General features: G+C 41.5%; 1 protein-coding gene across 1 annotated transcript; it reads right to left on the reverse strand.

Moving 5' to 3' along the window:
* Nucleotides 1-545: 545 nt before the first annotated feature.
* Nucleotides 546-25,319, reverse strand: LOC131277831 (uncharacterized). The gene is made up of 17 exons (XM_058292934.2): nt 25,191-25,319; nt 24,156-24,217; nt 23,656-23,680; nt 18,896-19,051; nt 12,994-13,064; nt 12,512-12,536; nt 10,671-10,741; nt 10,197-10,224; nt 7,935-8,005; nt 7,486-7,510; nt 6,828-6,901; nt 6,348-6,372; nt 4,945-5,004; nt 3,080-3,168; nt 2,560-2,669; nt 2,388-2,482; nt 546-774 (listed from the first exon to the last, which is right to left on the reverse strand). Exons 1-17 carry the CDS (start codon nt 25,216-25,218, stop codon nt 725-727), a joined length of 1,065 nt encoding a protein of 354 aa, XP_058148917.1. The 5' UTR covers nt 25,219-25,319; the 3' UTR covers nt 546-724.
* Between the last annotated feature and the right edge of the window lie 340 nt (nt 25,320-25,659).

Below are 25,659 nucleotides of genomic sequence, written 5' to 3' on the forward strand. Positions count from 1 at the left end.
CAGAAGTGCATGCTGTGCACTGACTCGGAAGGACTAAAAGCAAGGGATATTCTAGGAAAATTAACCAGGTTAACAAAAATGTGAAAACATTTACACTCATATTATGTGAAGGAATTAGAATCTCATCAGTGTTTTGGAGAACAAGATTTTGTGCCAGATACAAATGGGGTAACGTTTGTGGAATGAAATGTGAATCATGGTTTTATACACAGCAACACTGAAATGTAAGTGAAAAAGGCCCTGAAATTCAAGTTATCCTGCTAGACCAAGATGAGTATTTTTGGCATGACCCATTCCAGGTGACTGAACATAGTTCAGTAAATGAAATTTCAAAAACCCATTGACAGGAGGACTTATGATAAGCTGTCAGTTTCCAGTTATTTTTTCAACTAACACTTAATGAAGATTCCATGAGTGAGTGTATCACCTTGGTGGGAGCCAATACAGAGACCAGATATTATAATTCATATAAGCTCTAATATTGTTTAGGGTACTTATCAGTATATTTCTTTACTTATTACATAAAGAATAAGAAATGTAAGTAGTAAAGGTACAAAAACTGTTTAATATGACATAAAATTAAAAGTAAAACCTATTTCTAAGACTTCATCTAAGTCTTTGGATTAAAAACTAAAGTGCCACTTAGTTGTTCATTCACAATGGAGTAGAAGGGTGAGCACATAAGTGTCTCCAAGCGCCATAAGATCTCCAGTTCTACTCAGCTTCAGGCTGAGGCCTCCAGCTCAGCATCCTTGTAGCAGTCAGTTGTAGGATCTGCAACACAAATACGGGATCTGGAATCACTGGGGAGGCACAGAGGTGGTAGGAGCTTAAGGTTTCCCTGAGGTGGTTTGCAGGACTCAAAAGTTACCTCAGACCAACCCCGGAGAGGTGATCTTTGGTCCATGATATCCCAGGAGCCAGATCCAGAGGGACTGAATTCCTACTGCTGCTGTCTGCAGAAGGTGCTGTCTACGACTAAGAGTGTCTCTAAATTTCCAGGCAAAGGGCTGTGACCTGACTGCTAGATTGGGCACCTTTCAAGTGAATGTCCTCTGAAGAACAACACTGATGCAGAGGAAAAGGTGGGCTCGAGTCCTCTAGAAAGAAAAGGCAGAGTCCCATCTCCCTGGGGCAGGCGAGGGGCAGGAATTCTGAAGGGAGAGGCATGGAAGTGATAACCTTGCTCCCTCCACCCTGGTCCTCAACAGCATCCAGTGGTGAAAGCCTCAGATCAAAAAGGGACAGATTCTTGGAGTGCTTTCCCTATTTAACAGTGTCATTCTAAATCAAACACTGAGCTTTACTGTGCAACCCGTTTTAATATAAAGTGACTGCGATGCCAAAATCATATATTTTCTTACATTAAGATATTCTAACATGTAAGTGTTACAAAACACTCATCATAATCTAATAAGAGTTATTACTTAAATGCTATAAAATAAATAAGGAGACTTAAGTAACATGTAATCCTCTCTGATTTTCTCATTCCTAGCAAGCCCTGCAGGGAGATTTCCTTTGTGCTTTGTGTTTGTTTGAATTCTACATACATGAATAAATTGTAAAGAAGTACAGCTTGAGAAAATGAGTGTGAGCTGAAGTGGGATGCGGAAGGAAACTACAGAGGCTTAGAACCCCAAGGCTTGGGCAGCAGTGACTCAGGTCCCACTGAGGTAGAAAACAGGGCCTCAATAGCTACCCTGTTTGCCTGAGAGTGACCCCACTGTTCTGGGTTCTGGATTGAATAATGGGCAGCCATAAACTCATGCTTTCATCCTCACCTGCACAACTATGGATGCAAAATCATCTGTGAATAGGGTCGTCAGAGATCTTACTAGTGAAGGGGAGGCCGACCTGCATCTGGGTGACCTTAATCCTATATGCTTGGAGTCCTTCCAAAGAGAGGAAGACTAGACAAATTCAGAGCAGGAGCCCCGGGAGACAGATGAAGACAGATGATCAGCTGATGGAGGCAGAGGTTGAGTTATGTGTTGCTGGCAGCATCAGGGAAAGCATCATCATGCTGACACCTAGATTTTGCGTCTCATCTCCTAAACTGAGTGTCAATTCCTGTGTTTGCCCCAGTTAATCACTGATATCAGATAAAGCAGCCCTGGCAAACTAACACAGGCTAATTCACCCTTTCCCTATGAGAACTGGTGGCACTCTAGGTTACTACTCCACAGTGTACACCACACTCAGAAAGAAAGACAGGAGGGGATTTGGCAGGCCTTAGTGGATTGGGGGGGCAAACTTTGGTCCTGAAGAGGGCTAGAGCCCTCCTACAAATTAAGGAGCTAAGGGAAGGCATAGCTGATCAGCTTTAGGGCTTACATGGAAAGCACTTCTACTCACAGGGAGAGGTTCTCAGGGCACCCTTCACTTGCCTGTGCTCATGTTCCCCATCAGATTCCTATCTCCGCCTCCATATTCACACACAGTTGTAGGCACTCCGGCAAGCTCCTCATGAACGCTGAATTTCCTGAAGTGGCAAAGAAAGTTAGTGCACATGAACTTGTTTCCCTTCCCTCTTCATCCTACCCACTACTCCACACTAACATGTCTTCTTCCTCTTCTTCCTCTCTTTTTACATCGTTGATTCCTTCTGTGCATTCTCGGAAAAGAAGGTTGATGTCAACAGACTCCTCCTCCTCCAAGAGTGTAGGCAGCTGCAGGGTAGAGAACACACTTGCTTTTCCAGAGCCATATGTGGAGGAACACGGCAGTGAAGGGAGAGTCCATCCCAGAAAAAACTTCCCAGGGGCCAACCCCACATGATGTGGGCCAATGCTTCAGACTTCAGCACAACTTCTTGCCTGGGCCATTCAGGGACACACCAGTTGATGTATGGTGCATAGTAGGGTTGGAAATCCATGCAATGTTAAAATGCAGTAGGTGAAGAAGGTGGAGAAACATTTTAAAAACATTGTCAATTGTATAACCTCACCTTCCTGGAGGCTACCAGGACCTTTGAGATGACAATTGTAAAAGGAGGGGGAAAGAGAAGAGCTACAAAGAAATGTTTACAAAGAAGAAACAGGAAGATTTTAAAATTAGGCAAGAAGAGGAAATAAATTACATGCATATTGCCATTCTCTACGTCTGACTCTTCTGAGTCCGAGAAAAACGCCTCTGAGTGTACCATTGCGGTGACCGTGATAGGGTGACCTTGCAAAAGGAAAGGAGAAAGTTAGGATTCAGGGGAGATTTAGAGCCCCTATTGTCTTTGTCATGCCGTGACCTGAGCTTGGCACCCAATTCTGTCTGTATCACTCCCAACTTTCTTTGGGCCTCGATAGCGTCTCCTGTGCCCTGTGTGGTTGGCCTAATGTCAACAGGGTCCGTTTACTAGACCTCACATACTATAACTTTGGGGAGGAATGCCCATTTCCTCCTTGTCCTCAAAGAAGGCAGTCATATTCTCTATGTCTTGCTAAGCATGATGTTGATTTCCTTTCCATCATCTTGCCTCAGGACCTCCCTGCCTCTCTTCTCTCTCCCAATACTGCTTATTTCCTTGATTCTTGTCTTCCATTCACATTATTCTTCCTTATGAGAACATAGGGGAATGATCAAGCGTATCATGCCACCCTCTCCATTCAATGGATTGGCCTATTACCAATTCAACCAATGCCAGATGCAACGCTCAGGATCTGGAGTTGAATCAGATCTTGTGGAAGAGAGCTACCACCAACCCCCAAAATCAAGTGGTTTTTGAAGTGTCTGTTATGGCTTTAGGTGTGAAGCAAACATTCTGTCCTCTCAATATCTCCATAGGTTCCAAAAAAAAAAAAAAAAAAAAAAAACGATTTAGAGAGGATTAACAGGAAATTAGACGTAAAGTAACTTGTCCACATTCCCTTATCTTGCAAGTGTGTTAATAGCCTTGTGTAGAATGTGTGGCCATTTAAATGAATTCAGCCTTCTAGGTTCCATCAAGCCTTCTTAGGCCTGGGTACCTTGGGTGCTTTGAGAAGCCTGTGGAAAGGCACAGGGAGAGAAAGGAATATTGCTTGAGAAACAGGGCATTGCTGACCATAGCACTGAATTCAAAGAGCAGGAGGAAACCTGTGGCCCTGCTGCCAAGAGGCTCTGATTTGGGCATACTCAATTCCAGAGCACCAGCTCAGTAGGATTCTGAGAGCCAGTGTGTGAAACAAGTCAGTGGCCCGTTCACACAAGTCCTCAGAAAGCCTGCTGGGCTTTGCAAGCTCTTCTGGGGCAACTAGAATCAAACCATTCTCAGATGTAATTAAATTTAGGTTTCCAAACTACATTGGCATTTTGGATTTGGGTTGGAAGTGCAAAATAGTAGTGAGTTCAAGAATTTGCTTTAGCCACGCCTCTCAAGGACACAGGTACAGGCTAAGCTCAGAGAAAATGTTCTTCCTGGCTTCCAACCCATGGTTAACCTTTAAAGCAGGATCCACAGTAAGGATGGAACATGAAGAAAGTAAAACTAGATCTAAAATTGCACGGGATGAGGCCTTACTTCTCAAGTGCCATCTGGCACTAGCTAAAAACACTTTGTCCCAGGTCCAGGTGACAACCTGAGAGGTTGTGTCCCAACAGACCCGCTCCATTGAAGTTCAACACTTAAATCCAAACCACAATCTCTTGTATCAGTTACTATGGGAGGCTAAGCAAAGGAAACAAAAGTTTTGTTGTCAGACTGTTGAGAAGACATGAAAAAACTAATCCGTGGGAAGTTAATTAAAAAAAAATACATGGAAATTTCATTTAACACGCATCACACACAAAGCTCACGGTCATTATATCTCCTACTTTTATGTTATTGAAAACGAAAAGATGGAAGCAGGCCCTCATAAGTATTTCCTATACTTTCTAATATCATGCCCCCTTCCATAGACTCGAAGGCACCAGGTATAACTACTGATCTTGGTATCTTCTCCATTGGATCCTTCCTTGAGAATTGTAACCTACCTGGATTGTCGTCGTCGTCATCGCTGCTAGTGGAGTCATACTTGCGGTCCGCAAGCCAGTCTTTAGGAAAACAAAGATCCGCAGGAACGTTATTAAGGATTGGGCCACTCCCATCCCTCCCTTCTTCCTTGAGACCTTGCTGGCTACCATAGGAAAACCCAGCTCTCTACCCTGGGTTCTAAGACCTTCCTGGGCCCCTCTGGAGCCTGAGGCCTTAGCAAGAATTTGCAAAGTGCTTGCAAGTGAGGGAGAGGAGGGGAAGGTATCAGCTCTCAACTTCTCACTCCCTTATTTAGCTGGAAAATAGAGCACGGACCTCCAATCTTGTCACCCTGAAATTATGACTCTTTGGGCATGCTCTGTCTTAGATGAGTTCAAAGCACAGACCTAGTGCTAGACTCTGGGCTGCTGCCTTGGGGAGCATTTTGTGAGGATGAACATGTTCCCTTCTGCATCATCCCTACCACAGCTACCAGCACAAATGGGCGTTGGGCTTTAGCAAAACTGCAAAAACTAGAATCTGCTCTAGATGCCCTGGCTGTGTGAACTAAAATGACAAATGTTGACAAATTCGTAGGAGAACTTTAGAGACTCTGCCAGGCAGAAGAGGCTTGAAGAAAACGTGTGGATTAGGAGTCAAAGCACCTAAAATCTCAAGTTCTTTGGTCTGTATTCATTAAATGTCCAGTTCTGAAGATTTTCTTTCACCTTCTCGAAACTTCCCTGTCTCATATGTTAATGAAGGGACATGTATGTCTGCCTTTCTTTCATCCTGACCATTCAAAATGCTATGAGGTATAAGTAAAGCCTTACAAAGAGGAGAGATTTATGATTAAGCCAAGACATATTATTACATCCCAGAAAGAAGGGTCCTGTACCACATTTCAGTCCCTGTAGAGCTTTGTGAAAATTGTCTTTGATGTTGATGGATTATTCTTGAGTTATTGCGGTATACTTGACATACTGTAAGCCACACTAATTTAGGACATAATTTGATAATATTTGAAGAGATATTGATGGGATTTTTTACAAAGAAAGTTGACACTAGTCATTGTGCTGTTTGGTGTGTGAAAAATCCAGAAGACACATTAAAGACTCACATTTGTACGCATGCCCGTTGAGAATCAAAACGTGTATCCTGAGAATCACATCACAAACATACACATGTAAACACACACCACTTTCATGCAGACAAACACATGCCAACTAATCAGTACTCGACTTCTTAAGAAAGACAACCCTAGTTCTTACCTGGAATGTCCATTTCATTCACCACACCCAAATCCTCATTCCCTCAAGGAGGTTGTCATCAGGAACCTCTTTAAGCTCAATTGACAAGGAAGGCTCATGTTTTTTAATATCTGGACTTTTTCTCAGCAAGTGTATGACTTCAGAATACTTACCATTGTTGCTTGCTCTTGGGATTGGCTGCAATTTTACAGAGAAGATAATGCCGTAAGAATCAGAACTTAATCTACAGTGCTACAAGAGGCCTGTGTCCTCTTGGAGACTTCAGAATACAAGAGGGAAAGAATGAAGTTAAGGAAAACCAAAAGCAGGTGTAAAGCATGAACAGTCCTGGATGATGCATCTCTCAAGTACATTTTGATTACTAAGTACAAAATTCTTAATTCCAGGTGAAAAAATTTCTGCTAAAGAATGTCCTCCTGCCATATGGTTTATAACCTGGTGCTGTCATTTATGATTGCCCCCTTTAAACTGGGATTAGCTCCTAAAAGATGCCCACTGAACACTGACCCACCAAGCATTTGAACCTCTCATCTATATTGTACGTGGTCAAATTCTCATAACTGAATTGGATGAGAAATGAAAGAAACCAAGAATGCAATGGTTCTATCTCAGATAAAGAAAGTTGGCCTTACCTTGGTGTAAGTAAATGGAGTGTGCTCTATGGCCTCGGCACTTAGGAGTTCCTCCAGCAGGCCCTCAGGGGGAGCTAGGAAGACAGAGAGTTAGCATCAGTACATTGGGGTAGTTGCTCTGGGTTCAGTCAAGAAGCATTGCTTGACTTGGACGAGGGACTAGAATAACAAGGAGGCAGGTATTCAGCAAGACTAAGTGAGCTGCTAAGGAGTGGAAGGAGGGCAACAGGGAGGAGCAGTAACACAAAGGGACGCAGTCCTTGGCACTGTAGCTAAAGACGTCCCAAAGCACCATAAAAGAAACCTGCAAAGGTACTAAAAAAGAGGATGTTGTTCAATGACAGTTTCTTACCACTCCTCCTGCCCATTTTGAAGCCCACTGTTATTGTTGAACTTTGAACATTTAAATACACGTAAAGTGTGCAACTATCATGGGATATGAACAAAAACCCAATCCACCTAAGGGGAACACAACTGCTAAAAGTACTGTACAATGTGGCCATTTTTCTTCCTCTAAAACAGAAGGACCCCTCTATTTCTTATGCCCACATGGAAGGTAAAATCAGATTGCTTTCCACAGTAAAGAAAGCATGAAACTCCTAGTTTAAATCATCTAGATGTTTTTAAAAAAGAAGTAAAGTGATGCCAAAATACATACCATTTTCACTTACTCCTGAAGCCACCTACAATTAGAGAAATGAAAACACTCTGAGGACTGGAGCAGGCTGTATAGTGTTTGCACAGTTGGGTTACTCTGTTGCTGCCTTTAGAAAACTAGATGGGAAACAGGGGTTGAGATGAAGGCCCAAAAAGTAATTGTAACAGACACTTGTGGAAAGGCACAGCATTTCCTGTTTTAGCCATCTCTCCCATCTATTGAGGAGGAAACCTAGCCCTGTAATGTAGAGGGGACTCCTTGAAGACCCTCTTGAAGCAGAGATGTTAGTAAAGGGTTCCAAATAAACACTCTTCTGACTCAGGAAATTGCAGGCATCATCTATAATTATTTGGTCTGATTTTCATATCTGAACTCAATTGGCAAATAAAAGAAAGGAAAAAAACTTAAAATCAGCAATTTGACATCAGAGAAAGAATGGGTGACCATACCTTGGAATTCGATGGAACCTCCTCATCTTCCCTCTCACTGGGGGACTCATCCAGCAGGCCCTTAGGGGTTCCTGGGAGGACACAGAGTAAATGTCAATACATTGGGCAGTGTTCATGGGTTACTCAGGGACCTACCCTGACACTGCAATGGGCAAGAAAATAGGGACCTGAGGGGTAATAAGTCTGTAAAAATATATTGGTGGAAGAAGGATGGTAAAGGAGAAGAGGAACAGGAAAAAAAAAAAAGAGAGAAATGAAGACTTTGTGTCTGTGTACCTAAAGGCAACCAAATTCAACATGATATATTCAATCTAAAAATAGTATTAAACAGATGGTATTACTTACAGAGCTCCATCACTTTTCCTTCCTGTTTTTTATAATAGTTGTGTTTTTATTATTTTCTTTAAGATTTACTTTTTATTTCTCTCCCCTTCCTCCTTACCGCCCCCCCCCCCCAGTTGTCTGCTTTCTGTGTCCATTCGTTGTGTGTTTTTCTGGGTCCACTTATATTCTTGTCAGCAGCACTGGGAACCTGTGTCTCTTTGTTATGTCATCTTGTTGCGTCAGCTGTCCATGTGTGTGGAGCCATTCCTGGGCAGGCTGCGCTTCTTTCATGCTGCGCGGCTTTCCTTATGGGGCACACTCCTTGTGTGTGGGGCTTCCCTGTGTGGGGGACAACCCTGCATGGCACTGCTCTCCTTGTGCGCATCAGCACTGCGTGTGGGCCAGCTCATCGCATGGGTCAGGAGGCCCTGGGTGTGAACCCTAGAACTCCCACGTGGTAGGTGGACACTCTGTCCGTTGAGACAAAATCTGCTTCCCCCTTCCTGTTTTGAATCTAGACAAGTTGTCAATGCCCTTTTGAACTTTCCAAGGTCATTTCCATCTCCACTAATGCAAAGTGCTCCTACTACAATACTAATCTGTTGTATAGTGTTTTATTTATTCATTTATTGGTTGACTGGATTTAATTCTAGACAAGGTATTCTTTTGTATTGAGTCACTAACACGTGTCATAAAGATAATTATAGGGTTTGTCATAATACTCATGGACTACCGTCTAAAAGTACCCAATGTTCACCACGTGATATTTTCCCTTCATCTTCCTTTCCATTACCATGTTTTTGTATTCATTGCGTGATGTGACTCTCCATGCTTATATGATCCATCCCACAGTGGGAGAGTTAGTTAGGATCGACTGAGGGTTGAGCATGAATCTCTATGCTAGCTATAAGGGAAACTTGAAATACGAATGATGAACATGAACCTAATGGCTAAGAGGGAATTTTTGAGTTCTTACTCATTACTCTTCCTCAAATGAGTAGCTCACAGAATGATCTTTTTTTTTTTTTAATGGCTTATGGTGATAATGTTATTAAATAGATGAAAATCTCTCCTTGTCTGTCTGCTTGGGCCATGTGCTGAGCTGTGAACCAGTACTGGCAGCGATTGGCAAGCTTGTCCTACTAAAACCTCATGAGTCTGAGAGTCTGTGAGTTTACCAGCAACATGTGGGGCTCTCTCTGTGTTTTCCACACTAATAACTGTGAATAAGTACCTTGTAAAATGCACCTGCTAACCTGTGTTATGTGACCCCTGTGAATATCTAATACGTGAGTGTCATGTTTAGGAAATGCCTAGGGCACATACATATATATAGGCAGTGGAAATTCCTTCATTGTCACTAGTGACCCATACCTGTGATTAGGTAATATTCAGTAGTTCAGAATAGTAGTATAGGGATTACATGCCTCACTCCAAATCTTGTCTCTACAACGTAGGAGTTTGAAATCTCGGGTCATTAATTTACGCCCCTCGGAACCTGGCTGTAAGGGATAGGGAGAGTTTACATAATTCCAGGAATGATTCTAGTGAGATGTTTACAGGTTATTGTATGCAATATGTGCTGTGGTGATGTGATGGTGTTTCAGAAAAGTTTCAATGACAGTTGTCCTGTGTATGTTGGACGCTTCACTTAGGGAAACACACAGCAATGCCCCAACACACACCTTCTCAATCCCTCCAATAGGCTCGCTCATACACACTCCATGACTGCCATAGACACAAATCCATACAAGTGAAGTGAATACATCTACTGGGAGAACAATAGAGCATGACCATATTCCTTATCAGGAGGAATTAATGTTTAATGTGTAACCATACCTCAGAAAATCCCACCAGTAACTGGAACCACCTTGGCTTTCCAGGCAAACCTAGGATCTAATTCAAAATTACCTCAATTCAGTAATTCTAGATACATACCAGCAGTTTGACTTTCTCCTGGGGCCACCTGCAATTAGAGAAAACCTTATGAGGATCAGATCATGTTTTGGCTGTTTGCAAAGGATTTTTGCTTGATTTGCAGCATTAGAAATTCAGGTGTGAAATAGGGGTCAAGCAAACCTGATGAGCAGGTGTAGCAGACACACCAAGAAAGGCATGAGCTTTTCCTGGACGCACATTTGTTAAATTCAATTTGTGTGGCGATTACAAATTCTTAATCCAAGGAGAACAAAATTGTAGCTGAGCAAAAGCCTACTTTGTCAACTTCTGCTCCCCTTTGTGGTTGATCTCTTCAATGTTGGATCAGTTAGAAGAGGCCCCACGTGATGCTTCCCACCCCAAGGAAATGGAATATTTCATCGAATATGTTCATGATCAGGTATCCTCATCTGAAATCAATTCTAATGGAAGAGACCAAAAAATCAACTTTAGATCAATGACTAGTAAGCTCACCTTGGCTTTAAATGGGACCTCTTCATCCTCTTGATCACTTGGAAGTGCCCCCATCAGTTGTTCCTGGTCTTCTAGGGTGACACAGAGTAACTCATCACATTGGTGTGTTTCTCATAAATTTCAAAGTAAATTTATAGTCTTGGACAAGATTCTTAACTGTGTAGAGGAGGTAGTTTATCAAGCATGCTGAGAACTGCTGTGGGACCATCGTCCATCATGAAGGAAGGATGCAAAGAGAGCAGCCAGAAAGAAACAAAAATATATATCCCTAGCTCTGAAGCAAATATCAGCCTAAACCTTCTGACCATACCCAGTGTACAAATGGCACTGAAAAACATGCTATGATTCAATGCCTGAGTCCCATCATCCTTCCTCTTTGTAGTATATCTCAACATAAGTGCCAGTATCTTCTGGACAACTCCAAATGAATTCAATCTCCATGCCACATATATAGACACGGCATTTACCATTTGTTCTACAGAAATTTGTCACTTGATTAGAAGCAAAGTTTTCTGGTGGTCTGGATTCCATTCCATGTAATGCATTCTCTTGCATTTATTCACTAACCCATTGGGATAAAGATAACATATCACAGAAGATTGGGAGTACTAAAATCTTACCATTTAAATAGTAACACTTATTAATCAGATGGTTTTACCTCCAGTCTTTCTTTTCCACACCAAGTGTGGGTAGCCATTGAAATATTGAATGATATTGAAATATCACTGGCCATCAAATATGGGATAGCCATTATGTAGGGACATATAGATTGAGTGTCAGCACCCACAAATGCAACTCTTTAGGAATGTTTCCACAAGGGGTTTGGACACCAGGTTAAGAACCAAGATGTATCTGCATTCTTATTTTTCAAAGACCATCTCGTGGGACTCGTGATTTGAGTGCCTATCGTGTCCTTTGGGATGATGCTGTCATATGTACTAAATTGTCCTCCCGATGCCTGTCTGCTTTGGGTAAGCTCCTGAGCTGTGACCTCAATCCAGTTATCATGGATCATGCCATCCTATGTGATGCCTCATGACTCTCAGAATTTGGAGCTGCTCATTACCATGTATGCTTACTGTGTCCTTTGAGCACTAATAACTATATCAAAGTCTGTGGTGGTCAGCACAGGTAGTTGGCCTAGGTCATGTGAACACTGAGGCTACTTTATAATGATGGGCAGTTTTGGTCTCTTTGTGGGCTCATGTAATTCTGGGGTATGCATCTATACAGATGCTGTAACTCCCTTGTATGGTTTCTGGTAAGCATATGGCTGAGTGGCAAGGTCAGGTCTGTAACTCAAGGTATGATGACATGTGACTAGGTTCCCATTTAGGACCTTCCCTTTAGCAGTGCCAGAGCTTGGGATGTTCACCTTTGCCCTCAGTTTTCCATCTGTGTTGTGGTCGTAGAAAGCAAACCCCAGATCCAGCTTTGGTGAGTGTGGAACAAGTTCATGTACATAGAACATGCAGTGGTGATGGGGTATACTTGAGAAAACTGTCCCTGTTGTCCCTGGTAATTGTCCAGTCTAAATGGGATATAACATCTGGGAAACTGCTCATGGTTGCCCCCATATATGCACACACACAAAGTCAAAATTACACCACAAAAACTCACACTAGACTCCCCAAACCCCCATGCATGCAAAGCCTGCACAACCTAAAGAGACCACAGACCAAACCACAGACTGTAGTAACAAGGGCAGATTCCCTTCACAGAAACCATTTCCTCATCACCATGATGCTTTGTCCAGGATGTCCCCAGCTGAAAGTTTTCTGGAAGTTCCTTATTTCACCTCTATTTTACCCTCAGAAGTGGGATTAGCACAGAATACCTACCGTTTTCACTTTCTCTGGAGTTCCCCTGCAATTGCAAAAAAGAAAACACTATGAGGATCCTAGGATGTTGAGTAGCATCTTCTCAGGTATTGGTGATTTTATGAAAACTGATGGGAAGCATTTGTAAAGTCAAAGGCCCCATAAATAAACATGGAAAATACATTAGGAATGGCTCAATTGTTGCCTGATGGATATGACTTTCCAGACCACTTTGATGGGAGTTACAAAAGTTTGAATCCAAGCAGAATACTGGTGCCGAGGCAAAAGCCCACTACCGTATGCTATAGAACCTGGTGCTTCAATTTCTAATGCCTTCTTTATCAGGGCACTTTTGGAAAGAGAAGCCTTCCAAATATCCTTTCCCCTGACCAGTGGGTGATATCTATAATTCACACCGTCATATATTATGATATTTACTCAATTGAAAAGGACAAATAGGAGAAAGGAGTATTTCTATCTTAGACCAAAACAGATGACCTTACCTCAACATTAGGTGGAACCACTTCATCCTCCCTGTCACGAAGAGGGTCCTCCACCAGGTCTTCCAGGGGAGCTAAGGGGACACAGAGTAACAGTCAGTACAGCGGGGTGTGGCTGATACTATTCAGGGATCTTTGCTTGACCCAGACAGGGGCTTACAATGTGCAGGTCTGGGTGGTCAGGAAACATGGACTGTGGAGTTACCCAGACACACTTCATGGAAGAAGGAGACCAAAGAGAGGAAGCATGGGCATCAGAAATAGGATTCTTGGTTTTGTAGCTAAAGAGAGCCTAAATCAAAGTGAAATAGCTCACGAACAAGTGGTACTAAAATGTACAATATGAAACAGTGATATGGTTCCAACTCTTATGCGACCCATTCTGAAATCCAGCAAAATTGCCAGAATCTCATTGACATCATGAGATACTGCTTCATACTCACAGATCTTTGTTGACTTTGAGTTTCTCATTTGTTCTACAGGATTTTTAAAAATTTTCAACAAGTTAACATCTACATAACATGTAATTTGCCAGTTTACCCATTTTTATCTATACAATTAATTTACTACCATCAATTAATTACATGTCCAATGTTGTGTTACCATCCCATCAAACATTCAATTCCAAATTTTCTCATTACCTGAAACAGAAACTCTGTAGCCATTAACCAATGAGACTAATCTATCTCCTTAGCCCTGGTAATAAAGTCTAATCTCCTTTTCTTTCTCTGAATTTTCTTTTTCTTATATTTCAAAGAAGTACATCGAAACAGTATCTTTCTTTCATATCTTCCTTATTTCCTCAGTATAATGTTTTAAAGTATCATGCATATAGTAGGGTGCATCAGAACTTCTTTACTTTGTGTGGCCCATCCCATTCTATGGATATGCTTTTGTTTTTTTTTACTGATTCCCATATTGATGGACACTTGGGTGGTTTGAAACTTTTGGCCATTCTGAATGATGCGGCAACAAACACTGAGTTTTCACATACCTATTTGTGTCCCCTCTTTTAAGTTAAATTCTTTTCATATATAGACCTAGTTGTTAGATTGCTGGTCCCATGGTAATCCTGTGTTTATCTCAATGAGGGATTGCCAAACTATTTCCCAATGTGGCTGATCCATTTTACATTCCTTCCACCAATGTATGGGCCTTCCAGTTGATTCACAGCCTCCCTTGTATTTGTTATTTTTCATTTTATTTCCTCTTAAAAACATTAGCTACCCTACTGGATATAAGGGGCACCTCATTGTGGTTTTGATTGGCATTTCGTTGAGGATTAATTATATTGAGTATCATTTCTTGTGCTTATTATCAATTTGCATATATTCTTTCAAGATACATCTACTCAAGACTCAGCTAGTTTCCAACCCAGAAACTAAGTAAAAACCAAGTTTACCTGCTTTGCTTAACAACAGCTACATTATTCACGTATCATCTCCCTTTTGAATGAATCTGACAAAGATGGCAAAGATCCTATTGTTGACAGCCTAAGTGTAATGACTGTTCTTCTGAATGAATGAGTTTCCTGACTGTTAACAGAGACCCAGTCAAGTGAGATGAACGGCAATTACAAATGATAGTGGTCTTATCTATTGTGAAGTCCTTTGTCCCAAAATGCATAAAAACATCACTTTGGATTATGTTTTACCTTAATTATAAGTGTCTCAATTGATATATTTGCCAAGGCATGGAATGAACCATAACTTAACCTTGAATAGAGTTCTGAGTGAAGAAGAATTAGGAGACCTTTATAGTGACCCCAATGTTGGCAGCACCTAAATGGGAATATATTTCTTTGCTGTGCTGTATGTGTGTTTGTGTGGGGTAGAGTGGAGAAAGGCGGGATGGAGAAAGGATTGGGAGAGGAGTGTTTAGGAGAGGTATAATAAGACACTGACCAGTATTTTACCAGGAAGCGCTCCTGTGCAGTGCCTACACGATGACTGAAACAGTGATTAAGGCATCTAGGAAATGGGTAATTTTCAAATGACACTTGAAGTAAATGACAAAATAATTTTATGTGTAAGACACTAAGTGTTTATCATAAAGTTCCAATTCTTTGAGTAATTCTCAAAGAAAGAAAAATGAAAAGGTATCAGAAAAAAATGTAAATACCAAAGCATTTGCAACAAAGTTTTCAGGAAATCAAAAGGGGAAAAGAAATAAAATTAAACCTCCCCAGAAACATGAAACATTTCCCTAGCCAGAGAGCACATTGATGTAGAAAAAGGCATGTAATACCATTCCCAAGCTCCCTTATCCAATCAGCCAGTGTCCCTGTAAAATGAGAAGGGACACAGAAAGAAACAGTAAAGGGAGAAGGCTATATGAATGTGGAGGCAGAGGCTGGACTCATGCAGCTACATGCCATGGATCACCAAAGATTGCCACCGTCCACCAAAAGAGAGGGAAAGCCAAAGGAGAACTCTTCCCCTAGGGCCTCCAGAGGGAGCATGGTGCTGTGACACATTGATTCCAGACTTCTGCACTCCAGAGCTGTAGAAGAACACATTTCTAGGTCTTATTCTTTCCTTTTGCTATTATGTGGCCAAGATTTTGGTACTTTGTATGGCAGCCCTGGAAAATGAATATAGTACCCTTTACGATATGGAAGGCTCCATACAAATGACCACCACTGCTGATTCACAGCCAGTTTCTTTCAACTAATAATTGACACATGCAAGGACGTGAGTGTTCTGCACACCTCAGGACGATCTCAAGGACTGCCATAGAAAACAATGCTTCAAGCAGGGGTGCTGCTATGGGCTCTAGAGACATCTGGACACTTGAGGCCTTTCAGCCAAACTCAGGAAATTGGCACCACATGGGTGGGCCTTACCTTAGAATATATGATAGCCAGTCTCCCTGGTGTATCAGAGTTAGGCTCATTTCCTACACACGGTTTTTCTGCCCATGTATTTGAACCTATACTTATCACTATATCCATTTTTAGATGTATGTCCCAGAGACTTAAATCTGCAGTGTGTTCATATGCCAGTGGAGCCCTGAATCTCAGCAGAGTTGCAGCCAACACCTACTCTCCAGTTCCTCAGATTCACCCAGGATAAGTAACAAAAGAAGGATGATGGACAACGCCCATCCCAAAAGACAGAGAGTATCTAGCACTGCAAGCAACAGTGTTTCCTCCATCTGCCCCATAGGACCTAACACCCATCTTAATCAGAAGTAGCGTGGGCATAAGCATTCCAAAATCCTCAAGATTGAGGAATGAACACCCATAAGAGGAAAATGTAAATATGGACCAAAGTAGACTGATTATTACTCTAGGACTAGAAGTCCTTTCCACATTGATGGAAAGACAGTGATCACCGCGGTTTCTGTGGGGAAGCACAGGGAAGAAAAGGTGTAACATGGGGCATTTTTGGCATATTGGAATTGTTCCACATGGCATTGCAATGACAGATACAGGCCAGTATACATTTTGTCAAAACCTGTAAAATTGTGCAGGGCATAGTGTAAACTGTAATGCCAACTATAGACCGTGGTTAGTAACAATGCTTCCGTATTTGTTCATCAATTGTCAAAATATATCACAATAATGAAATATGTTGTTAAATGTGTAAAATGTGAGCAGATGAGGTGGGGTATATGGGAATCCCTATATTTACAAATAACTTTCATGTGATCTAAAACTTCTTTAAAAATGAAGAACATGTGAGTACTATAGGTAAAGCCCTTAGAAAGGTTGTGGTACAGTGTCACTTTCACATGAATGTTCAATTAGTAAATCTGAAAGGATGTGCAAAAATTTAACAGTTGGTACTTAATGACAGAACCTAGAGGAGTACAGAAAATGGAGGGAAAGTCAATCAAATTTCAATATACAGTTTTTCATATACTTTTATTTGTCTACAAGTACATTATTTTTTGTTGTTATCTCTTTTTTTATTCATTTTTAAAAAAATATTACATTAAAAAAATATGAAGTCCCATTCAACCCCACCGCCCCCACCCCCCACTCCCCCCACAGCAACACTGTCTCCCATCATCATGACACATCCATTGCATTTGGCAAGTACATCTCTGGGCATCGTTGCACCTCATGGTCAACGGTCCACATCACAGCCCATACTCTTCCACGTTCCATCCAGTGGGCCCTGGGGGGATCTACAATGTCCCGTAATTGTCCGTGAAGCACCACCCAGGACAACTCCAAGTCCCGAAAACGCCTCCACATTTCATCTCTTCCTCCCATTCCCCGTACCCAGCAGCCACCATGGCCACTTTTCCCACACCAATGCCACATTTTCTCTGTGGACATTGGATTGGTTGTGTCCATTGCACTTCTATGTCAAGAGGGGGCTTAGATTCCACATGGATACTGGATGCCATCCTCCTGCTTTCAGTTGTAGGCACTCTAGGCTCCATGGTGTGGTGGTTGACATTCTTCAACTCCATGTTAGCTGAGTGGGGTAAGTCCAATAAATCAGAGTGTAGGAGTTGACGTCTGTTGAGGTTCAGGGCGTGGCTATCATATTGTCAGTCCAGAGATTCAAATCCCCTAGATATATCTTAAACCCCAGCACCAACTACAATTCCAGTAAAGTAGCATGAAAGTCTTGTGAAATTGTTGTTATCTTATGCAAAAAACCTACTCTCTGAAATTCTTGAATACAACAATGATTTCCCTTTTTTTTGGGTACATATTTGGAAATCCAGGGAGGGCAGAGTGCTGAGTTCTGTTTGTTATCTTTGCTGTCTGGGGCCTCAATGGGAAGTCTCACTGGCTGCACACAACTCGGAAACATGTGGGTAAACTTCACCCATGTCTGTGTTCAGAAGCAATGCTTTGATGTGAAGCCTCTGTGCAACCTCTCCATGTATCTATTAAGGCAACACCCCACTTCCCAATACCAAATCTAGTTAGTTTCCTAGTGTTTCCATAATAAATTGCCACAAATTGGGTGGGTTGAGAACAGAAACTTATTCCCTCACAGATCTAGGGACAAAAACTCCAAAATCATCGTGTCCATAGCACCACTCTCTGTCTCTCTGAGGAGCCTAGCCAGGAATCACTCCTTGACTCTTCTGGCTTCAGGTGGCTCCAGGTGCCCTGGCTTATGGCAGCACAACTCCAGTCTCTTCTTCCATCTTCACATGGCCTCCTTCTCCCAGTGTTGGTCCATCTTCACACAGCTTTCTCCTGTCTCTTACCTTCTTATAAGTGCTCTCTAGTCATAGAATATTAACACCCACCCTTAATTCAATAGACCTCATCTTAATCACATCTGCAAATACATTATTTCCAAATGAGTCCACCACACACAGTTACCAAGGATTTCTGAATGTAATTTGTGGGACACAATAAAACACCTGAATTTTTGTCACGGGAGTTACATGACAATATGCCTTTGTCAAAATGCACAGAGGGGTAGATAGGAAGCATGACTCTCCAGAACAATGTACTGGTGCTGTCCCTTTAATTGTACACACATCCATAATAATGAGAGGGGTCAACAGGGGAAACAGTGCTGGGTCTGCACTGGAAGGATGGCAGGGAAACATGTAGGAACTTTTTGTACTCTCTGCACAATTTTTATGTGAACCTAAAATTCCTCTAACAATTTATATCATTTTTATAACAATCTCACAGCACTTTTTTGAAGTCAACTCTTTCAGCTAAAGTTCATAAATAGATTAATGACCAAATATTACCTTGAAATGCTGTGTACCAGTAAACACAAACCGACTTTTGTCAGTGCATCTTTCACTATGGGTTGTGGTGCTATCTACTAACACGATTAATAAAGTTGTCAAACATGAATTTTAAAAAAAGATGGTGTCTTAGCCTTTGTGTAGGTTTTTCCTCAGTAGGGGACACTAAATAAACCACAGGCAACATTACTGAGGCAATACAATGATTGCAATTCCACTGTACCTTCCAAAGAAGAAGAGTTGCTTGGGGACATTTGACGGCCCTTCCTCTTCCTTGGCCACATGGTGATTTTGCGACGTCTGACAGACTGGGAATGGCGGGCAGTAGACTTTTTGGATTGAGTAGCACATTTTCTTTTTTTATACTTGAGACATGAACCTGGGAAATGCATGCACAATAGAAATATCAGTTGACATGTTATTGACACTTGAGCATAGGAAATCTTTAATGAATGATTTAGAGTTCAAGCTATCATCCTCTCATTAAGGAGCTTCCCAGAAGACCCCATTGGGTCTAATTTTGGTTTCAAAAGATGTAGTTTTGTGTTGTTCACTTTAGACACTCAATAGACAGATGCAGGATGCCTTTTTGTAGATGGGACAGCATAGGAAAGCAGCAAAGCACAGTGGCCAAAGTATGTGTGCTAGTATCAACTGGGTTCAAATACCATTTAGAGGCCACCCAAGCCAGGTTATAGCTTGTAAATTTTCTGGGTTCAGTTTTCAGCACTGTCATTTGAAAACTTTAATAAGATCTACTTAATTGTGCATATTATGAAATTGAAAGAATGAGTAAGTGCAAGCAAAGCCTTAAGAAAAGTGCCCAATACGTCATAAAAGACTTAGAAGAGCTCAATTGTTAAAAGTTGGGAGGAATAAGCAAGTATTCTACTAGTGCTTTCCTCCAGAGAGGGTGGCTTGTCCTGAGCCTTGATGGCTCAGGACAGGGGAGGCGTGACACTGACTTTCAGCCCTACATGGGTGTGATGCTTTAGAGCTCCTGGAGAATATGCACACTGTCCTGTCAACCCCAAATGAGTCCTTTGTGTTCACAACATTGCTGAGTGAAGGATTTGGGTCAGGAAATGTAAGCACTACTCCAACTTGGCAAATTCCAGGGGTTCCAAGTTCCCTCCCAGGAGCTGTGGACAAAGGCCAGCCAAGTACTTGATTCCAGGGAAGAGAATGGCTCAAATCCTCACCCTACTGTCTGCCTAAAAGCTAATTCTCTGATGCAGAATATGACTCAGGTTCCCCCAAATGGAGTTCCTCTGAAGGACCAGGGACTCTTGTGGACATCCTACCCCAAACTATTCACACTGTCAGCTGCCTTGTGCAAGACTTCCTGGGGGTCAGCTAACCACTCCTGATGACCAGTCATCAGCTTGGCTACCATGGTGGCTCAGAACCCAGGATTTTCACAAATAACTGCCCAGGGCAGCTCTGCAAAGCACTAGCTCCCTTCAACCAGTGAAGCCTGAATAAGCAGTGAGGAAGGAGAGAGTCCCCATCTAGGGATTTGCTCAGCAACCCGGGCCTGCATTCCTTTGGGTCCCACGCTCTGATCAATTAAGGGATTTCCCTTCTACTCCCTCTCCCAGGCTGCCCTCAGAAACCTGCATCCTCTGCTATCGTCCCACAGAAATCCTGCCAGGAAATCCCAGGTACTTTCCTTTGCAATCTCTGGTCCAAAATGCAGACGTTTTCCACGCTTTCAGCATGTGTATTCAGAAGAATGTTCTTTCTGTAATTTCCCTTTCCCATCTTTGTCTTTCTGGAGTTTGGTATCGAGATTCTCTTGATTTGATGAAAGAGTGTCCCTCTATCTATTCTTTGCAAGTGTGTTCTGCTTTGGCATTATGTCTTTATGAATATTGTGTGGTAAACATAGGAAGCCACTGGGACCTGGAGATTACTTTTGTGGGCATGCTTACTTTTTGTATTTCTTTTTTCTAAACATGAATGCTTATTGTAATGGTTGTGAAGTACACAAATGCACTTCACAGGGCTTGGTGGTTCATATAAACACACGTGTTGTGAACACCCTGACCTACACTCAGAATGTGTCCAGCCCCTGGTGGCCTATCGTTTGCTCCTTCCTGTCAGTAGCCCCCAGCAATTACCACTATTCTGACCATGATCACCGTCCTTTAGAGTTCTCTCTTTTTCACACCCTATCAATGGAAGCACACAGTATAAACTCTTTTGAGTACGGCTGGATGTTATATCTGAATATTGTGGGAATTCCAAGCTGTTGCTGTGTGAATCAACATTTGCTATTTGGAATGCCAAGTAATTATATCACATTAGGACATAGCACAATAAGTGTATTCCTTCTACATTTTATACACTGTATTGTTTCCCTGAATGACTGCTCAGGATCAAACTGTTGCAAATGAGTCTTTGCAGGCCTTTGTGTGGACATTGCATTCGTGCCTCATTCATGGCCCTTAGATTATACAGAACAAGGACAGGGCCTGCTGGGTCACAGGTGCACATGCCTCTAATCCATACCAGAACACTGTTTTCCAGGTGAATGTAACAGCACCCTCCCCACAGCATCATGGGTGAGTTTCTCCATGTGTGCACCCATTCTTGGTGTTCATCTTTATACCCAGGTCGTTCTGGCACATTTAAGAGGCACCCAGAGCATCCAGGATACAATTATCCCTTCTATACATCAATGCAATTGACATGTATTGTATAGGTGACACGTTCTGCAAAAGAACCTGTACTGTGGATGATTTGACAGGAGACAAATATCAAAACTTTTTAGTTCTCCTTTTTTTTTTTTTTTTTTTTTGCCTTTTAATATCTTGGAGAATGAGATATTCAAGTTAAAAGTTTTCATTGCATTTGTTTCCCGGCAAAAATATGAAATGAAAACACCTATCTGTACTTTGAATATGTTTTTGTCATACAGGGTATAGTCTTATAAGTAACACTACAAACAAACCATGCAAAGAAATCAATTCTGTGATGTACTTCAAAATCTGGCAAAAGTTGTCTGTGAAGATAGACAGTTCACTAATGCAAAAGGCTGTTAAAAGGAATCCTTCCATTTAAGTTAAGCATTTATTTATATAGTCATGCTTCATAACCACTGAAGCACCTTAAAAGTCTTAAGTGAGTTGTTATGAGGAAAAAACCCTAAAGAAAATCAATATTTGATATAAAACAGAAAGAAGAAAGTGGGTCATTAGTGACAACGCTGATTACAGGAGGGAATGAAAGAAGGAGGGAGGGAGAGAGGGACAAAGGAAGGAAGGAAGGAAGGGAGGGAGAGAGGGAGGGAGGAAAGAAGGGAGGGAGGAAGGAAGGAAGGAAATAATGGAAAGGCTCAGGAACAAATGAGAAGCAGATTCCTTGGATTTCCAGCTAAGGATTCCTAAAGTGTCTTACAAATGGTAAATCTACAAATGCACAAATAGTAATGTGTTCATTATGACACAACCTGCATCCCATAACACCATGTGTTTTGAAGCACAGCTTAACTACCTTTAAAACCATTTCACCTTCCACAGGTCCATTTATGCTGCCTCTCCATTTGTTGTCCCTTTTATGGAAGTTTACAGTTTATTTAGGGTCTGGATTATTGAATTCTGGGCACAGTATTTTGTGTATTTATTCAGTAAGCTGTTGACATATAGGAAATCCAATTTTGAAATTTAAAATGTTGAAATCCTAACATTTAAGATAACTACTCTTTTTGCTATTGTGTTTTCCTTCTCAACTTAAAAAATTGTTTGTATTTATAGAAGTTGTAGATTATGTAAATGTTACATAATAACAAATTCCTCTTTTATTCCATGTGTGTATTCATGAGTGAGCTGGTGCTTGATCTGTGATGGCACTAAGCAGCCCACTCTGGAGAATTCATTAAGGAGATAGGCATGGGTTGAGCACAGAGGATCTCTAACCAGGTGCACAAGACAGTTCAATAAGGGTGACCTGGGCTAATAACCGAGGGAAATTTTGAGTTCTTACCTTCCGCTGTACATACAACTCATGGCTTGCAAGACTGGCACATTTCTTGGGCTACTGGCAATAATGTTAGCAAATACACTAAAAGAATCTCCTGATTTTAATCAGATACTGGCCAGGTAATGACGAGTCACCCAAATCTAAGAGATATTGTCTTTGTTTCCCTACATAGTGACTTTGAACTCTCAGATATGTGACTGGACAAATGCATGTGAAATTAGCAGTATGGTAATTTGAGAGGTAATCTGGGTTATGTGACACTGGCAAAAATCTTATACCGATGAGCAGTGGTTGAAAACTCGATAGGCTTGAAAACTTTCAAGTACATGCATAGATGCTAATGTTGTCCAATTTTCCCATGTACATTGTTTGATATCCCCATGTCTGAGCTTTAAATGCACGTTCAGTTTCAATATTGGAGCCTCATGCCTGGGTACAGAACCTGGCTCTAAGTCTTAGGCTCTAGTGAGATTGTTGACATGTGTCTCTGTGCCTCTGTATTCCAGCTGAGGTGTCAGTATTTTAAACCCCTGCATGACATATGGCTGTGATGAGGATTTAATAAGTTACTGTATGTAAACTGTGCACTGGTCAGAAGGAATTATTTTCTTGGTAGAGTTGACAATGTTGATTTACCTGTGTAAACAGGAACACTGTCTAGTATGAATAAATACAAGCACACACACACACACACATTCAGATTCACAGTTACACAACACAGACTTACTCATTGCCATGCCTCAACTACAATCAATAGTAATCCACACTACCCAAGGGCAACCCAGCTGCTTCCAGAAACATGATCAAAGTTGAGGAAACATGATCAAGGTTCTTTCCCTTGAGATCAGTTTCTCTCACACCATCCCCAATTCTCACTCCCACAAGGAACTGGGAATTATCCCAATTATCCCCACCTAAGCCATCATGGAAAGCCCACCTATTCATCTAGATTTCTATTATTTTCTATCCCCAGCCATTCAGTGATTCCAGAATACACACCTTGTTCTCTTGTTCTTGAGGCTACCTGTAATGAAAGAAAAGAAAGCATGTGAGAATCAGATTAGGCTGGGTATTGTTTACACAGGTCTTTTGCTCTCTCAGTTGCTGTAGAAAACCAGATGGGAATCCACTGTTAAGTCAAAGAACAAAAAAGCAAAGTAGAGGACACCATTAGAAAAGGTGCAGACCCTCCCAGATTGTATTTCCTTCTATTCCTTTTTGGCACACAATTACAAAAGTATTAATATAAGGAGAAAAAAATGCCACTAACGCAGGGGGTCTTCTACATAGTGTCTCCCAACTGACACCACCAATGTTGAAGGCCCTCTGGCACCAGCTGTCTGTTGGAAAGAGAGTCTACCCATTCCTGCTTACCCCCAAGCAGACAGTACCTAAATTCTATACTCTACGTGATGAATTTTTCAAATCTGAATTTGATTGCAAAAGAAAGAAACCAAGAAACCAACACATTTATTTTAAATACAGAAAGTCAACCCTACCTTTGTGTTAGATGGGTTCTCCTCACCTGCCCTGGCATTAGGGAGTTCCTCTGATGGGTCACCTGTGGGAGGCGGGAAGACACAGAGTAACTCTCAGTATATCAGGAATACATCTCATGAATTATTCTGGGAACACTGCTTGACTCGTGATGCTTCTCTTTATGGATGTTGGTTATACCAAACCAGAACTGGGCTGCTATTGGGCCACCGACTACATAAATATTATTTCTCTTCTCATCTATATACATTATCTTTTTTTCTCTGTGTGGGGAAGTGTCAAAGCACTTGCTTATCTATCAATGTCTATGAGTTCATTTTCCTATTTTTCTATCTATTGCTGTGTGTTGAAAGATATGCTGCTCATTGGGTGGTAGAGAAAAAAATTACAGTATTTTCCCCATACTTACCATTAGGGAGGGCAGTGGGTAAGTGAAAGCATCAATAAGTAAGTATGTCAAATGAAAATTTTGGATAAACCCCAAGGATAAAAGGAAAGGTGCATATTGGTTCATAAACTGACATTTAGAAACTCAAGTTCTTGGAAAACTAGTTATATGAATGGAAGCAATGGATTCCCTAAACATACTGAGTTACATATGCATTTCAGGATGCATAGCAATGGTAAAGCATGTTAAAAACCAACTTTAGTACACTTCGTCTTATGAAATGCCTCACTTCTGATGTCTAGCCACCCATTTTAACTCCAAATTCTGAAATGAATAATTTACTTGGCCCTTGCTGAGTGAAAAACAGCATCAAAACAGACATGGAGCTGAGGAGAAGATGGAAGGGTACAGAACATTAAAAGAAATGCTAAATTTTTCTAGTGGGAGATTCATTTTAAGGCAACCAGCTTGATAGAAGGATCTAAAATATGAACAAAGTAGTAAGAGACAAGTATAAAGCTCATCTGAAATGTTGTAGGATGAGTTGGGAGAGGAGAAACTAGAAAAGAATGAGGAGAATATTTTGTTGAAAAATAACTAGCCAATTTGAGGGGTATTAACTAGATTAAGTAGGTCAGTATGTTCACACCTCTTGAGCAGCAATTGAGGTTTCCCATCTCTATGAGCCGTACGAACGAAGCTGGGAGCTTTTCCACCTGCCACCAACTTCAAATCTCTCTGGGCACAGAGTGACAGTTAGAACCGTGAGGCAGATGTGCATCATGAAGTAACCATGGCGACCAGTCATCACAGAATTTTCAGAGTGAATGCCTTCTCCATATTGCAAGGTCCAACTGCTGCTGTGTGGCCATTTTCCTTTGCCACCAGCAATGACTGGGTGCTCCTATTTCTCCACATCCTCTCCAGTACTTGTTATTTTCCATTTCTTAATAAGAGCCATTCTAGTGGGTATGTTATGATATCTCATTTTGGTTTTGAATTGCATATCTATCATAGCAATGACAGGGAGCATCTTTTTTTGTGCTTTCTTGCCATTTTTTACCCTTTGGAGACATATCCAAGACTTTTGCCCATGTTTCAAAACGTACTTTTAGTTT

Source organism: Dasypus novemcinctus, unplaced genomic scaffold (genome assembly GCF_030445035.2).
Source record: "Dasypus novemcinctus isolate mDasNov1 unplaced genomic scaffold, mDasNov1.1.hap2 scaffold_582, whole genome shotgun sequence".
NCBI classification, from domain to species: Eukaryota; Metazoa; Chordata; class Mammalia; order Cingulata; family Dasypodidae; genus Dasypus; species Dasypus novemcinctus.

Bases quoted from the DNA above. Each gene is read 5' to 3' on its own strand.
- LOC131277831 (XM_058292934.2), bottom strand. From the start codon at position 25,218: ATGGGAAACCTCAATTGCTGCTCAAGAG. The intron at 8,006-10,196 runs GTATGTATCTAG...GTGTCCTCCCAG, and splicing joins AGGAGAAAGTCAAACTGCTG to GAACCCCTAAGGGCCTGCTG. The intron at 775-2,387 runs GCAAGTGAAGGG...TTTGTGTTGCAG, and splicing joins GATGGGGAACATGAGCACAG to ATCCTACAACTGACTGCTAC.